At 32.8% G+C, this 18,508-nt stretch overlaps 1 protein-coding gene across 4 annotated transcripts in view; it reads right to left on the reverse strand.

The window, feature by feature from the left end:
• Positions 1-18,508, reverse strand: part of LOC134279365 (inactive tyrosine-protein kinase transmembrane receptor ROR1-like) — a 70,677-nt gene that overhangs the window by 36,750 nt on the left and 15,419 nt on the right. For all 4 annotated transcript variants that reach the window (XM_062761756.1, XM_062761758.1, XM_062761753.1 and 1 more), the window contains exons 3-4: positions 14,578-14,640; positions 1,083-1,185 (exon numbers count right to left, since the gene is read on the reverse strand). In XM_062761756.1, the coding sequence (XP_062617740.1) occupies positions 1,083-1,185; positions 14,578-14,640 (166 nt within the window). The remainder of the gene's footprint in view (positions 1-1,082; positions 1,186-14,577; positions 14,641-18,508) is intronic.

Consider the following 18,508-nt stretch of genomic DNA (forward strand, 5'->3'; position numbering starts at 1 on the left):
AAACATGGATAAATTGTGTGTAAATGGCCATTTTCCATACTACCATCTGATTAAATCAGAAAGGCCCCAATTGTGTGAATGCTGTTAGATCCACCCTCAAACTAAAGAATAAGCCTCCCTCTTCTGTTTTGTTCTTTGATTTTGGAAAAGTGAAGTAAAGAATGTTTTTAGCTTAGTTTTTGGATGCATCCTTGAAAATCAAGATTTAACTATCTTACATTTTAATTATCTGTTGCTTGATTATGAATAATTTCCAATTATCATTAAAAAATAGCAATATTTTCATGTCAAGGCCAATGTTGTTAAATTGTATCTGGAAAACTAAATAGGACATTTGAATTTCTAATATTTCAAGTGCCATTTTCCATACTCCATCTTAAGATACCAAAGGTCTCCAGAAAATACATTTGAGAGAAGTACATCAAGCATTTTCCAGAGTGTGTTTCCTTTAAATAGAACCTGCTTATAATAATGTAAGTATGTTTTAAGAGGCTTCATCAAGCCCACTCAAGTACCAGAACACCTAAATTAATAGACTTTCCCCTTACACAATGGTAATTGCTCTATCCAATTCTCAACTCTATTTAACAAGATAAACAAATTCGTACAAATGGAATTAAGAAAACTTGTGTTGTTTTTCTTGTTTGATAGATATTTGTCTTTTCTTTTAATGAAGGTGAGCGGTGCACACACTTTTATGACTTGCACTTCAAGAAATAAAGTGGCACTTCATTCGGGAATATACATCATCGAGATTGGGTGTGTGTATGAACTTACAGGTTCTCAATAAGCATATGATAAAAAACTTCATAGCTGGTGCATCAGTTACCAACAACTTATCAAGCTATGGGACCACTTGCAAGGTCACATTAAGTAGAAGAAACAGCAGCCTTATTCAAAATTTGACAAATACAGGCAAGGAAAGTTTTTAAATGCCTTAAAATACTTTCTCATCTCCACCATTGTCTCTGGTAGGATTTGAACCTTCAGAGAAGGCAGGGGCTAATGAAAATAAACTTATAACCACTGGATCACTTGGGCTAAAAATAGTGCTAATGAAATAATGGTATGGACAGACTTACTGTTGCTGGCTGTCTGTCAAAGGCCGACTGTTGTAGTAATAGGAATCATAACCATCACCTCCCCCACCAGACTTGGCACCATCTTTGTCAGTTTGGCTTGATACTACAAATAAACAAATAATTTTTGGTGACATTTGCAGTTATGCTAAAAGAATTATAAGTACACTGTCTTTCAAAGTATATATGGACTAGCTGTAACTCACATATAATTTTATTTGGTCTTGTGATCAAAGAAAATGGGATTTACTTTTTAACCTGAACCATAATTCATATCTTCCATATTCTTTTTATACCCTATTGATAATATTTGTTACATTATAATGACAAAAAACACAGACTCTGTATCAAATCAAGATGACACTTGGTGTCTTGACTAATAATTCTGCTGCTTGACTAAAATTACACCCATCTTTTCCACAGAGTAAATTACAGCAAGCTAGGAGGAGAGAATGTGGATATGATTGATGCTGCTTTGAATTAATTGCTCTCAAACAATAAGCCCCCACCTCTATCCGGGGCAATTTTCTTCCCTTTTGTGTCTGCCATTCCTTAAGTAAACTAATTCTTTAGAGAAGACCATCATGGGGTCCATCCTCCTAGCCAGAAGAAGGTGCACACAAAGCCGTAAAACTGTGTCAGACTACTGAGTCACAGGGATCGATTCCCATTATTTTTCCTAAATGAATTTTTGGTCTGGATGCCTTGGGAGTCCTTTGGATTGTAAGGCTTCTGGCTCTTCAAGGGTCTGTCTTAAAGGAGGAAATGTTCTCTGAAGCATGTTTGGGTCTTCACCTGATTATGACACATTTAAGGAGGATTGTGTTTTTTCCCCAAACAATATGGAATTTGTCTCATGTAGTACTGTAAATCACTTTTTATTCTGATTATGACGAGAGACATTTAAGGTATAATAGTATTTCTTAAGATTATATAAAGCAGTAGCCACAATTCGTGAAAATTTTTTTCGCTAATCAAACATGACTATGTGAAAATATGTTGGGGTGTCGCGAAAATTTAGTGTAGTATTATCGGAGCCTTAAAACATTGCTCAAGGACACTAGATCTATATATACAAGAAAAGTGGTTTTTGAGCTGCATAATGAACACATTTAAGTTGAAAATTTGAGTTCATCTATTTCAACTTCAGCATATTACAGATAAAAAAAGTTACCATAAAAAACAACAAAACATTGATAAATGTAGAAATCACCTTGGATAACTTAAAATTAAAAAAAACCTTGCTAATAAGAATTCAATCACTTCAGTTTGGTCTGTGTTGCTTACAAACCATATACCATAGGTTTCAGTTTCTTCATTTCTAAATCAAAGGGCAGATCACTCTAACTTTACAAAAGCATGATGAAGTGTTTAGAATGGCCTTGCTATCAACCTTAATTACCACTAACATATCAATTGCATATACTGTGCAGACATTTTCATCACTGTCAAAAAATTTCTGTCACTTGAGGCGACATGAAGAGAAATCAAAATTCATGAATACATGGACAGAGATAGAGAGTTACAAATCAACAATTCCATAAGCACCATTTTATAGACCTATGTATCAAGTCTCAGGGGGAAAAATGTCTAGACAAAATAGAGCTAACTGTTTAAGGAAAAGACATAGTAAATACAATATACTGATTATTTGCAGAAAAAAGAGACATGGAATAAGATGCAGTTCTGTGTCTTCTGTTGATCGATGGTAAGAACACAGGATACTATTTTTAATAAATAATTTCTTCCAATTTCCCAATCATGACAAGGAGCACACAGCAAGTGTAACCGATCAGCAGGGGATGCTTACTCCTCCATGGCACCTGATCCCACCTCTGAATTTTTGGAGCTCCGTGTTTGCTCTACTCCTATTTTGTATTGTTAGACTTTTGAATACTATTCGTTATCTCCATGTGTTTCACTACAACATTTTGATTTTTAAAGATTTCTTTTTTACTGTGAATATTTCATCACGAGAAATTGATAAAAATATGAAATTAAATTGACCTTAAAATATGTACTATGATACAAGTAGCTTGGAAAACCTGATTGTTTTGGGCTGATGCCCTTAAGCTGGTAGCTACATAATCCTCTCAAAAGGGTCAGTGATCCCACGCATGCCAGTTAGGTGTTGCTGAAAGGTTACTTAATCAGCAGACACAAAGATCACAAAAAGTCATCATTTTTACCACTAAAATAATGGAAAATGTAATTTTAAATGACAGATTATAGCAATTAGCGTAGTGATGCAGAAGTTATGCATTTGATAATTTGTATATTGTCAGCAGGATGCCTTGTTGTTAATTATTTCATTTATCTTTTCCTTCATTTTTACTTTTTTTCTTTCAAGTTGATAATTTTTCTCCCCTTTCTTTAGATGATCCACATTTATTCCTTCTTTTGCCAACATTCCAGCATCAACTTTTCGAATGTTTTACAGGTCTTGCTAATGTTATAAATTAAACTAGAAGACAACAGAATGTTGCACATATATCCTTAGTATTTGGGGTGGGGTATTGACACTAAAATCAATGAAATTCCAAGAGCTCTGTTTTGCATATAAGATAATTATTATCTAACTTGAGAATCATGAGACAGGGTCACATAAATTTGTTGGACTTGTCCAATTAGTGTATCTAAATCTAGCCAGGGAGCCCATCAAGATGACAGAGGGCTGATTATCGAGATATCTACCTTGCTGGATGTCTCTTAATTTCTTTTATGGATAGGGAGGTGGTTTAGTTTCAGGAATTGGAAAACCTCTGCATGCTTTATTATTCTAAAAGACTTTAGGCAAGCAATAAAGTTGAAATGTGACTGCAATTAAGGAAATTGCTTTGCCAAGAGATGATAAGCAAAATAGAATATATTATACAACCAGAGATGCAATGAAAGGAGGGAAGCGAGAAACATGGAAACTATCTGCAATGGAAGGCTTTTTGTTTATGTGTTCTTTGATAAGATTATCCAGTTTCTATCCAAACCTGAAATAAGAAATTTATTTTCTAAGAAGATTGGAAAGATTTATACCAATTGTTCACGAACTTTCTATAAATACTGACTGATGAAGCTCAGGTTTAAGATTGATTTATTTTCTTAAAGAACATAAAAATTCTGGAACTACACTCATAAGCATTACATGAAGACAAAGTCAAGAACACACACCAAGTCATAAAGACTGCCAGACAGTTCTTAATCATTATAATGATTATCAAATGGTGCAAAACATCAGCAAAATGACAGATTTCATCAATTTACCACATACTTCACCAACCCCAAAAAATCACTAATGACTAACAATTCCAAGAAATTGAAATATATACGAAGCGGAAAAGTTTCAAAGCAAAATTTCTATTTATATCTGTATCAATCAAAATTAAGCTGCAAATTACCATTGACTTCTGGTTGTATTCTACCTATGATTACAATATTGATGGATTAGTTTCCAGATTAACTGTAGGTATTAATTTTTTAAATTTCTTGCATATTTTTAAATTCAAAATCAGCAAGTGTGCTTCTATGCATTTAATATCCCCTCACAATGTCAGTTTGAGGGGCTATAGTTAAGCAATTGTGTGTGTTTGTTTGTGGGTTATGTCCATTGTGAAATGGATGCAACATTATTTACATCAGGATTGTTGTTTAATGCTGCCTTGATTTTATATATATGCTCTTTGTGAGGGGATGCTCTGCTCTTTGCAGTGCTCTTTTTGTAAGAAGCATTTTTACAAAGAAAAAATCAACATTTTAAACAATATTTAATGTTGCAACATTGGGAAAATTTTTTTCATCCCTCAAGTTGGCATCTGCTTTACACTATTTCTTTCATATATTTAAGTTTGTAATTTGAGCTTTTATGACTGTACCTCAGAATTCAAGCTGTGGTTAAACTGGGATTGTACTCAAACCTCTAAATCTGTAACATTCTGTATTACAATCTAAGTGTAACAATGTGCAACAAAAAGTACGGACAAAAAGGTCATCCATTAGCCATAGTCAACCACATAAGGTAGCTAGATCTTTCTACCCTGTCATTATTGATATCCTGGTGTTTGATTACAGTGGAATAAAAAGTCTATTATATAAAAAAAAAATCACTGTCTTCTTATTATGAAGCTGCAGAGATTTGCACAGTATTGTCAGAATATTTTTGACAAATTAAAAGATATTAAATTTTGACTTAAAGAAGCATATCATTTGGCCTTTAACAATGAATATGAGAACAAAAATCCAGAACAATTTTTTTCTGTCAGCCACAGTGCAATCTTAATGTCAGAAGAATCAATGCCTTTATGACACACACTCCTAATAAAGATTACCAAAGTCAACATTGAATTGGCATTGAACATGATCAGCATAACAAAGAAAAATAGATTTTATCCTCCAAAATTTATATACAGATCAGGTAAAAAAAAAATTCTGCTGCAGAAACATAAACAATATTGTGTCAGAGAAAAGTATTCATTTCCACACACAAATAAGCAGGTTTCCTGAGATTAGGCTAGATTTGTGCAAAATAATAATGAAAAGCTCATGAAAAAAGGGATGAAATTGGAGGTAGCATTTAATTCTAAGACAAAGGGTGTACTGAAAAAACATCTTGTCATATGGAATTTTGATTTTTTCTTAAGTTCATTTCCGATTTCTTGTCAAACCACCTCTCTCTCAGAAAACAAATGTCCTCAGAAACATCTCCTTATCTCAACACTAATGCATACTGTATGCTAATAAGGTAATAAAATTCCACACTGGGCTTTGTTTTTTTTTCTGATAAAGAAGGTTCAATAGGTTCCATCTTTGTTAAGAAATTAGTTTTTTGGCTATTTTCTATGACGGTTTCCACAGTGTTAGGCAAATCTATGTAAACAAAATGAAGGCAAAAACTAATAAATGCATAACGAAAACAGATGTAAACTCTGTTATTTGTTCAATAATTACAAACTACAGCCTACTAAATCTTCTCAAATTGTGTGCGACTTTCAAACAATTCCATCATTCCTGTCCAAAAATACTATGCAACATAGTGCTGTACAGGAAATTTCAGGATTAAATCAAATAAGGCCTTAATTGAAAACTGTCTCCGATTTCTTCCTGTGAATAATAATGAGGTGTAAATTTTCAGGTGTCATCCATTCAGACTGCAGGACAGCTTGTTCTCTGCCTCCACTGTGATATTTTTGAATTGAAACCTCACTTCCACATTGTAGAATAATTATTTTTTCTTTTTTCTTCAGCCTAGAGCAAGTTAATATATAGGGTTGCAGTATTTAATCAGCTTCAAATTTTTACATTTGATGTATATTGAAAAAAAAAAAAAGATTTCACTGAGATCATCTTCAAAAAAAAAGTTTGTTTGCATTCTTCTGAGTCATTTTATAAATGTTCAGATTCAACACTATTTTTTTTAACCAAAAAATTTAAAAAAAAATTTTGAATTTCATTTTGAAGTTTTCTCATCCCCTCAATTTAACCATATATTTGCAAGAGTTTTTCAATTAAAAAAATCTCTATTACTACACAATAACTTTATCCTGAGTCGGGAGAGGGAAAGCAAACTTTTTAAAAAAAAAAGATATGGCTAAAAAAAAATCGATCAGTATATGTATGATCTTGATTTACTTTAACAAGTAAAAGGGTAATAAAAATTATGCCCCCAAAATATATTGTATATGTTGTATTTGAAGACAAAATCAACCCAGGTATTATTACTTTTATTTATTATTTATTCAAAGTTTTTTTTTTTCCATTGTAGTTCAGGATTGATAAACCATAAAGCTTCCATGGATAATGAGAGATAACTCATACATTCGTTTTTTCAGTAGACTGAGTTAGCTCTCTTGTACCAGGAGTAGCTCTTTCATATAATGGGTCATCCAAACTCTCACCCTCCTGTATGTACCTATTTCCCCTAAATTTACCTGCTTTCTATCTAATCATCCTCATTTCTTATTATAATTGTACATGTACTGTGCATGTAAACTCTTTCACTTTGGGTTTTGATATCAAGTATGTTTTAGTGCTGGTTAGTCAAGAAGTTACTTAAGTAGAATCTTAGTCCAGGGTCCATTTTACACTTAATTATGTTCTAACAACTGCATCCTTGATAACTATGTGTGTGGGGGGAGGGGGGGGTGCTCATCTGAAATATTCATTATTAGGTAATGATTTAAGGATAAATCACATTGAAATTAATCTAAAGAATAATGTAATTTAGTTTCGATTCAAAATTCACCTGTTCTCAAAATTGGCAACAGACTATTTTTTCTCTATACACCAAAACAATCTCTTGTAATCAGACTGAGAATACAAAATAATTATGTTTTATTGAAGTTCTGAAAATAACTGCAAACTTGAGTTCAAACCAGAAGGAATTTTCTGGCAGCTGGAGTATAAGACATTCCTCCTTTTCCATTACTCCTGACAATATTTATTGACCAAACTTTTAAACATTTTGGTCACCCTTCCCCATTATCACTGATTAGATGATGCCACAATAAACATTTAGAAACAAAGTTTGGGTGATAGATCAGTTACAAGTTTAAACAACTTTCCAGTTGCAGGGAAAATCTGTTGATTTGGTCTGTATTTTATAGCTTGAGAACTGCTACTTTTTGCAACTTCAAACACATGGAATTGAGTGCTTGACAAAGAAATAACTGACAAGTATCCAACAAAATTAATTAAAGAAAATAACCATTAATCCTTTTAAACCATGTAAAAGCCAGATGCAAAGAAAGAACTGCTGTGATTTGGTTGAATAAGAAAATTTACATTTGAAGTGCAAGGAAAAAATACTGAGATCCTGTGAATTCTATGAAAGTCAATTGAAATTACCAAAAGTCTTATATGTTGGTAGATTAATCACGTGCATTTTTTTGGACACATTTTAATGTAATATCACATTATAGCAGCAATGACCAGTTTATTTAATGTGCTGAAAGGTTAACTGAATCTAATGATTAATGAGCAGAAGCAGATAAACGTAATCTATAATATTACACAGTCAAATCTCGTTATCTCAAACTCGCTGGGACCAAGGAAAAACTTCAAGATATCTGATGATTCGAGATATCGAGGGTAAAATACTTAAAGAATAAGTGGTTGGGACTTCCACATCACTTTGACATATCTGTGGTATTCGAGATATCGGAGTTTAAGATTCTGAAGTTAAACTGTACATGTCGTTAAAACTGATCAAGCAATGAAGAATATGTCATTTCAAATAAAGCACTTAGTATTACCAATAAAATATGCTACCCATTAGTCATATACAAGTAGTAAAAACTTGTGAAGCAAATACATGTACCAGTATATATGGAAAATGTCAGGAAATTATGTTTGGGAAAATTTTGCCATTATTGGATATGCAAAAAAATGGTCAAACTTAATGAGTTAATCCAATTAACTATTATTTCTAAAGGGTTTGATTAACAATTAACATACAAGAGAATCTGAAATAACAATTAAATTCAAATACAAGGAAGGGGTGGTTCAGTTTAAAAGGTTTATTTGATTTAAATAGAAAGAAAACAATTTTTAAACCATGAAAGCCGTTCAACCACATTGTGTGATCTATCGGCACTACTCATCACCATAACATATGTAGCATTTCTCAGATAAGAAATTGAGCAAACATTGTCAAGTTTTTTTTTTCTTTTTGTGAAAACATTCGAATTTTTATGTTTTATCAGACAACATGCTCAATGATCTGTCTGTGGTTTAAGGAAGGAAGATCTAGATAGCAGGGCATGTCTGACTGATTAAAGGGAACCTGCTAAAGGAAATTATTGGTTATGGCTTTCTATAATTTACTTCTGAACTCTGTGCACCATTGTCTAAATACAAACCATGAATTAAAAAATACACATTTTCATAAAACATACTTTCTTTTAACTTGCTGATGAGAAGTAAAACTCCTTTAAAAAAAAAAATTCCTGAATTTTTCTCTCTGTTTTGTCGAAATCTTGGCAGCCAGGAAAAGGCAAAAACAGTAGATGGTTTGACAGAAAAGATTCAACTGAAGTGCATTCATCACTCCTTATGACAAACATTCTTTCAAAAAAAAAAAATAAAACAGCTCTGCTATCTGATTGAATATGACAGGCAGATCTCTTTACAATGCTTCCCAGTCTCTGGGCCTCGTGAGGAGGCATGCACTCCTTGCATAATCCACAGCAAACTCCCCGAGACTCTAATGTCATTGTACTCCAAGACGGAAGCCAGAACAGGGAAAAAATTCAGAGTACATCGAAGATTACAAGGGAAAACTTATGCTGTTTTCTCTGAGAATATTTTCTGACACTTTAAAATCGTACAAACATTACCCAACCACAAAATATTTTAGAACATTTGAAACATTTAAAAAACAAAAAAAAACCCCTCTTTTATTGAAGATAAAAGAGGCATGTCTGTTCACAAAATAAATTATATGGGAAGGCATGTCCATTTTGCATGCTTCTGAACTACTGTAGCAGATCTGTTTAAACCATAAAACATTTTCCCATTCCAAGGGATACTGAAGAATGTGCCAATTGCCTGCTAATAGTCTGCCCAAATTGAAATGCCAATGTCTGAGTAACCATTGCAAATGGTATGATTGACAAGACATATTTTGTTATGAGAATGGGTCTTTGCTACCACCAAAGAAGCAGAACAAAACAAACTTCTTTGGTAACCATTCTCTCACTACAATCTTTCCACAAGGTTTTCTCTAGATATAACAAAGCAATATCTGAATATTTTCAGGCATTGATGATATCTAAGAAAGCTTTTATCCCTGGAAGGGCAGGGGGGCCATTGCCTATGTATGTTCCTGCTTTAAACTGAGATTTTGTGAAGAAGAGAAATTTATCGTACTGGGAGGTGATGAGATAAAATGCACCGAGTAGGAAGCTGTTGGCATTCAGTGGGTCTACATCATACATGCATGTTGAAAATCTGCAAGGTACATCCCGTCTGTCCTTTGGTGATAGATTTGAACCATGAATCTACTGCAAATTGAAACATTTTCACAGAATGTTTTCATTAATACTTCAGAATATCTCCCTGAATTAAATTCTGGCAAGACAACAGAGGAAGTCTTCATAGAAATTTATTCACTGCACTTAAATCTGGATTGAGAATAAACAATTCTAAATAATAAGTCTGATAACAGAACATTATTGCCTACTCTCTCCTGGGTATGCAGCATCATGTAGAGAAACATGCACACTTTTATTTTACAAGCTTTTAAAATGAGCTTTTACTGTAATTTTGAACCCCTTGATATTTAAAGAAGTGTGAAATAAATCATTCTTCCAGCAACAACACTAGTTTCCTTGTGCCAAGATTCTAGAAATGTAAATTATGAGAAGTTTTGTGATGGGTTCCATAAGACAAAATGTTAGAAGGCATAAAGAAGAACAAAGCACTGGTTGTTGTACCTCATCTTTCATTTCTCCTGGCAGACTAATGCTTTAGGCTAGACTGACAAATCAGTGGACAACCTCAAACCCCCACCCCCTCTACAAATACTGGTTCAGGTAAATCAAGGGTGAGAGACCACAATCTTCACAGGAAACACTAAAAGACTTTTGATTAAGCATTTTTCAAAATATGATTCTAACAGAAAACCAACTTTATAGACGTAATTCTTAAAAAACCCAATATAAATTTCTGTTCTGTGTTAGGTAGGCTCTTTCAGGTGAAACTGGTGGTAATCTCAATAACCTATGAATGGGTCTCTTGTCTCAATGTAATAATAACATTACTGTTATATTTCTTTCTGATGTAGAGTCTTCCAATGCCTGTTACTAATGGGTACCTCAGCAGACTCTTTTCATGTTTATGATAATCTGTAGGTAATATCTCATATTAGAATGCTGGAATATGATTTAAATGAAAGTTTTAATGGGAGAAACACAAACAAGCCTATTCTTGTATTTATGTGTAACATTTCTCTGAGATGCGAGAGCAACAAATCAATTTTTATTTCTGCCCTCTTAGAATTCCCATTTTCTGCTTATGCTTTATTAATCTTAGAAGCTATAAATTTACAAATGTATGTTGCAAAAAGACATGAAAGCAACCATCCAGCTTGAAATGTAATGTGAAAATCAAACCATCAATACTGGATATAGGGCCCTTAATTAGGGTCAACCAAGTGGATGGTAGAAATCAAGAAGCCTTGCTTTTCTTCCAACTGACATAACCTCCAGAAGAATGTGAATTTATTGCACCATATTCTAGACATCATGTGGAGAATTTGATTCCAATCAAGCCTCTGATGGTAGCCCTACCTGGAGAAGGCATTCAGCTTTGATACCTAGACAACTCACTGTTATTACACATTTCTATCAAATGGCATGCTGGGAACTTGAAAAACCTATTGCTGAAGTAACTAGTCTGTCTTCAGTGGTGCATGGCTTTCTAACATAAAAATGGCAACTGGCGAAATCATCATCTCTCCAATGTGTTTTTTACCATGATAAAAAGTGAATTTGGAGAACATTTTCTGCTACAATCTGCTTAGTATGAAGCTTTCATCAAGTCAAAAATGAAATCTTTTAAATAATCTGTACATCTAATATTAATTTTTATGCAATCAGTAAGGTAGTGTTTTGCATCCAGAAAAAGAAAAGATATAAGAGTGTTTGATTGCAAAGGAAGCCCCACCACCCAGATTCTCAAAATAAAAGCACTTTTCATCCAGATATTGCTAAGACATTTCCGATTCCATAGAGAAGAGACAAGAGAAATCTTGTAAATGGCTCCAGAAAACACAAACAAATCAAACAGGAATATTATCTGTTTTCAACAAAAGATAACAAAATATGAAGTTCAAACATAAAAGCATCTCCCAAGGTGGTCCTGCCCAAGAAAATGTCATCTTTACTTCCCTAAGCAGTGAAGGTCTCTGCAGTGAAAAGGGAAGCTCTCTTTAAACTGACCAGCAAGGGTCTAGACAAATAATGTTATCCCTAGCATGATCAACATTAGCTGTCAGTGGATTTACTGAAGTTATGCTGACCAGTTTATAAACACTTCATCATAATCACATTCTATGGACATCAAAGTTTATCATTCAGTTGGGGAACTATAAAGCACAGTCTCTTGTTCAGCTGGATAACAGAGGGTCATTTGTCCAGCCATATTGTGACCTTGTCAGGTCAGCCAATGCATGCAATAAAAATAGTCTTTTGTGAGTCACTGGTCAATTTTTAATTTCCCCCTTCTGTCCACAGCTGTTGTAAATATTAAATTACCCTCAAATGATAATTTTATTATATTTCATTATTTCCCAGAGGTTTCCTTTCAGAAATACGGCACTGCCATATTATATATATAACCAGGCACTGAACAATTGAATTTGTTCTCTATTGTGAACATTTACCTTTTAATAAGTGAGCTAAGTGTGAACAAGGAAAGAAACCAGGGAACAATTAAATTAGAGATTTCATTACAACATCTGCTTTATTTCCTAAAAAATAAAAAAGTTAAAGGAACTTATTTCAGTTTTTCAACAACAGGATGAATGAAAAGGAAATGAGGCATGTCAACCAATACTGTTAAGTTCAAATAAACTTGATTAAAGTTGATACCTACGCTGTATATATTAAAACCCTTACTACCACAACCTCCCAAAAAATCCTCAAAGCGCGTTATGCATGTTTTTTTCTCCGTCTGTGCTGGTTTTGTAATAAAGCTGAAGATTTTGATGTAGAGATGGATTACTGAGAAGCAGGATGCAGATTGTAGATCAACACATGCGCTTGACAATATCTCGTTAATCATGCTTATAAAAAATATAAGACCTCCTGCACTGTGCCAAAATTCAGCATATTCTCACAAACTGACTGAAGCCTTCTATATACATCATCGTCAGACAAAATTTAGCACATATGTCTTCTGACAGGAATAAAATTTATCATCAAAATTGTAAAAAATCATAAATATTTTGAGGCTATTTCATGTCATGATCATACGTCTTTAGATGGAGAGCCATTTGTTCTGCATGATAAGAGGGTAATAGTTGAAATGTCTTATCATTATGTCATCAGCAACACAGCTTTATCTGATGCAGTGCTTTAAATTTGATTACATTGATATTCATTTGATACTACAACAAATCTTTGCAAATCAAGAGTTTTTTTTTAACATAATAAGTAATCAAGTTAATCAGGATTATCATTACAATAGGTCCATAGGCCAAAGTGCTCACCTGAGTAATTATTCATTTGATCAGTCTTGAACTCCCTTTACCCAAACATACTAAGGGCTAAGTTTGGTTCAAATTGGCATAGTGGTTCAACAGAAAAAAAGATGAAATTGTAAACAGTTTACCCAATTGGTACAATAGGCACTAAACAAATTTTGATCAGAAAAGCTCACTTGAGCCTTTAACTCATGTGAGCTAATAAAAAGGGGAACAACTTCTAGTCATGTGAAGTTCATTCATACTTTGTGTATACAGTAAACTGGGCTGGTGATATATGATGTTTCTGGCCTGATTTACATATGTAACCATCATGATCAGCTATACCAACATGTCAGATCTGCATTGATGAACTCATAAATCTGGCAAACATACTTCTATACAGCACTGTGGCATTCTGACACCTAATTCAATTAATGTCATCCACATAATGTGCAAAAAAGCTTCCTGTCACCGATATCAAACTATCATTATTAGCACCATTTTTTTTTTTACCTGGGGAGTAATTTTCCGTATTCGATACCTGGGAGCATAAGCAATACTCTGCACTGGTCTCAGTTGAGCTCATAACTCGATAAGATCATCATAAATACCCAAACACATTTCATTCACATTGATTTTTTGTGTCATAGAGCAAAAAATATCTTTAACTACTGAAATTAACATTGATTAAAAAAACTGTTGACTCATCGTACTATAATCTATTTATTATTACAGATGGGAATCGTATTCAGAAAAGAAGACATATGATAAAGAATGAACTAATTGTTTGAATACAGAGGACTAAGGACAGGCTTGTTACAAACATTTTGAGGATCCCCTCATTAGTGCCATCTTCACTTGTAACACAACAAAACGCTGTTAGGCAGACAATTACAAATACAGTATTACTGCCTAAGTGATACTTGTAGGGAAGGTGCAAAATACCTGTTTGATGATAGTTTGAAGTGCTTGCATTTGTTCCATCTATATTGTTGTACAACAGAAATATAATAAACTGATCTCATCCCAGGATGCTTCAGACAAAGGAACTGTTGAGATCGTGTGCATGGTAACATGAATTAAACTACAGTCAAACCCTGTTATCACTGTGTTTCAGTATTAAATACCCTACAGCATCAGCAATTTTTCTCTGTACTTGTCTCAGATGAGCTCTTCACTTGACAAGATCATAATAATGTTTCAAGTACTAAGTATGCACTTGTATTGTTGTACATGCCATAAATTTGGTCTGCTAAAATATTCCTGAAATATTGGAAAGCTCAAAGAAACAAATTTAGAGTTTTTGCAACATTAAATACTAACCTGTGTAGAAAAGCATCAGAAGTACGAAAACTGCAGCCATGAACCTCTGTGTCTTCATAAAATCTGTTGGAATGAAGAAAAAAGAATAGTAAGAAATGAAACACTTTATGAGAACATTTTACCCTTCCTTGACACACACCTTTTTTCCCCATTTCATTATTTTACTTCAAAGTTTTACATAAACTAATAAAATTATTATACAGTATTTTAAGTACTAACACTCCTTTCCTTGGAATATGATATCTATTTTGCCTAATTGGACCTGCATAAATATATAAATCTAATTGACAAACTCAGAAAAACAATTTTAATTTTGAATATTAAGGAGACATATCCTTGTTTTTCTCCCTTTATTCTGCCCCTTTATGCTTTCAATACATTTCTTCTAAGGAATGGTGAGATTCAAGACATATTGTGTATTTATACCTAAGCATCCTTGAAATTTTAAAATTGTTCCTTTAAGTTTAAGGACAATTATATCTATGCATGAACTGGTTACATAACAAAGCAAGGCTTCAGGCACACAGAATTTTTTTGTAATAGAAGGGAAAAGGTCTATACCCCAATTCAAATTTTTGCCCATAAGAATCAATGCACCTGAAGTTCCAACACTGTCTATTACTACATCAATCTTTTCCTTAAAGACCCAGTCATTCACCTGTTTAAACCATATCACATAACAAGGACAAGCTGAATTTATAGTCCCTAAACACAATAAGACCATAGAGGGACAATTTCACATCTTCTTAATACTTTTATCCTCAAGGACTTCCAATATACTTTTCCCCTGCCACAAAAGTTCGGGAGAATACACAATGAAATTTAGCTCAGTGACGTCAAATATTCCAGTGATTCAACTGTCTTGAAGACATCAGACAGATAATTAGGATATAAATAAATCAATTTCAGAAAACTGCCATGTAAAAATAGTAGGGTTTTTTTTGTATCAAAATCACTTAAAAAATCACTTGGTGAATTTATCATGAATGACAGCTGTTCTAAAAAACACATTTATATAGACTTCTTAAATGTCGAAAGATTGTCACAATCATTAGAGCATTGTTTATATGAAGAAAGTAACATCTAAAATATGTGGGGAAAAATTGATAAATTTGTAAATATGCGTGCAAAATTATTTTAAAAGTATCTTTTCAATTTATTATAAAATTTCCACTTTAAAAAAATAATAATTTCTAGCATTAGAGATGGATTTAAGCAATAAATTCTTTCCTTTTTTTTTTTCAAAGCATCCCGATGAGTCTGAGAAGAAACTTCGAGATATTACAGTATTTGAAATATTGAAGGTAAAATTCTTAAAGAAAATCAATGAATCAAAATTTATTTCTGCTAATAATTTTCCAATATGCTAGAAATTTTCAACAGAATCATAAAATCTTGCAAACTTCTACAATCAACTAAGTTTTTGGTCTTAGTTGGTTCTTTTGTAAAATGAGTCCAAACATTTCTTTCTAATACGTCAAAATTCTAAACACTTTTGTGAACGGTCAATTTTGTCATTATTTAAAAGTTTGCAAATGAACACCATTTACTTTATTTTTCCTGATACAGTTCACACTTATCTAAGCAAGTGAACTCTATAATTTTTTTTGGAAAATGATACTTTTCAAGAAAATTTCTTTATAAATTTGATCTTTCTAGAAAACAAACTTTAACCTCTACTTCACAGTTCACCCAATCATAAAATAACAAAACTTAATCATTCCTATGACAACTTCCTACTGTGCTTCACAGCTAATCAGAGACCAAATTCATTCCTTCAAGAAAACACACCAAACCCATCTTATGTTACAGTCAGGCAAGAGAATGATACATTTAAACAAATCTCAATTTCTTAACATAAAATGGCTGCTTTCCGGCATACTACAAATTTAAACCATGATAATCTACTGATAAGAGGTGGTAAAATGATGTATCTTGGATGATTTTTATCTTAAACACACTTTTTCACAACAACTGACAAAACATTTTTCATTTGACTCACATGATGATAAGTTATCCTTCTTGATTTAATGCAATTCATTGGTGAACCTTTTTTTTGAATTTTCATTTGAGTTAAAAGCAGCTAAATAAACAAACTAAAAAAACCCATCTAACACAATTGTTTAGTACATCGTAGAAAGAGTCTTTAAAAGGGCTAAATGAAAGATGATAAAAAATTAGGGATGTCAACGAATAGTCGACTATTCAATTATCAGTCGAAAGGACGGACAATCGAATAATGAAACGACATTCGAATATTAAATAAATGAAAGAAATAAAGGTTATAGAGAATTTTTCATCTCAAAAGAAAAAAAAAGTCATTCCTCAAACAATCATAGTATATGTCCTCAGACGAATAAGAGCTCAATCGCCTTCACACAGTACATAAATAATTTTCCACATTGTACTTATGGAAAGTACAGTTAGTAATTACAAACCGCGATAATTATTTCTCAATCACTGACCTTTTTTGTTTGGGTAGCAAATTATGCAGCTCCAGTATTGACTTTGAAAATTATTAATTGGACTTGTACCAATTATAAATTCATTATTACCTCTATGAATGTTAAAATGCTAGGAACACATCATAGCCGTAAAGTTTTGAAACTTCGATAATTATCAAAACAATAATCTTACATAGTATGCCAGGACATATTAATAGCCGGGGTAATTATTAATTGAACAAGCGGTATTTGACCATATTTCTTGACGTAGTGAATAGTGTGTGTTTACCCCTCCCTTTATATATTTAATTTTAATAAGCTTTGAAAACAACCATGTTTACTGGAATGAAACTGACTGTACAGCTAGACCAATGAATGTGACTAGAATTTTGGAGAATCGCTGGTGTACATCTATTTCGTTTCATTTCTTATCTCTGAGATTCCGTGTGCAATACAGGCATTTTATGTTACTTTTTACATAAATTTACGAAAAGGGTCTTGAGTTATAAATACGCTATCGATGAGATTATTTTGAAAAAAAATGTTCCAAATAGTTGACTATCGTTCGAATAATGCAATCGAATGTTCAACTAAGTGTTACGGATTTTCCCCATGACTAAAATTACCCACAGCTTGGATCACCCCAATTATGCCCTGAATATTTAATCTACGTATCGTAATTTTATTTGTAGATATCATGGGAATATTATCAATCATCGTATGTTATTAATGTATGCTTTATAATTCATTGTCTATGTTTATTTCATGAATATCATTTGGTTTTATTGTACAAACCCGAATTTTCCATATATCAATCGTAATAGCATGGCCATCTGGCATTTTTCAAGGTACCCAAATCCAACTTGGCATCGTTACCAAAACAATTTCCAAACAACAAATCATCCCTTTTTCCGCATTTGTAATGCTAAAGCCTTTACTCGATGCAAAAGTTGTTAGTGTTACCATACAAACGTCGCGCGAATACTGGCGGTACCGCTTGTTATTCGCGCGTGAACTAATTCGCACCGATGTATGAAAAGGTATATAAAGAAGGCACTTTGGTGAAGCCCCTTTAACATCTGACCAACTAAAAAAATTGGGTAAATTTATCCAATATCCAATATTGGGTAACCCAATCTACCCAATTATTATATATCCTGACCCAACTTAAATCAGCTGAACGTACTATCCCATTGTTGATATTGAGGAACCCAATCAGCTGATTATTATATATCCTGACCCAACTTAAATCAAACATAATCCCATTGTTGATATAAGCTGACTATTATAACCACCTGAATCCACAATTGTTGATATTGAGTACAATCAGCTGACTATTATATGTCCTGTCCCATTATCCATAAGTATACTCTGTTTGTATTTAATTCATCATAAATCATTATTGTTATTGTTTGAATAAATTCATTTTTATAGATAAACAAATCTTGTTGATTAATTAAGGTAAATCACAGGAATAAGAGGACTCA

The sequence above is a fragment of the Saccostrea cucullata genome, unplaced genomic scaffold, assembly GCF_032062105.1.
Source record: "Saccostrea cucullata isolate Sc308-1 unplaced genomic scaffold, CSIRO_AGI_Scuc_v1 ctg82, whole genome shotgun sequence".
NCBI classification, from domain to species: domain Eukaryota; kingdom Metazoa; phylum Mollusca; class Bivalvia; order Ostreida; family Ostreidae; genus Saccostrea; species Saccostrea cuccullata.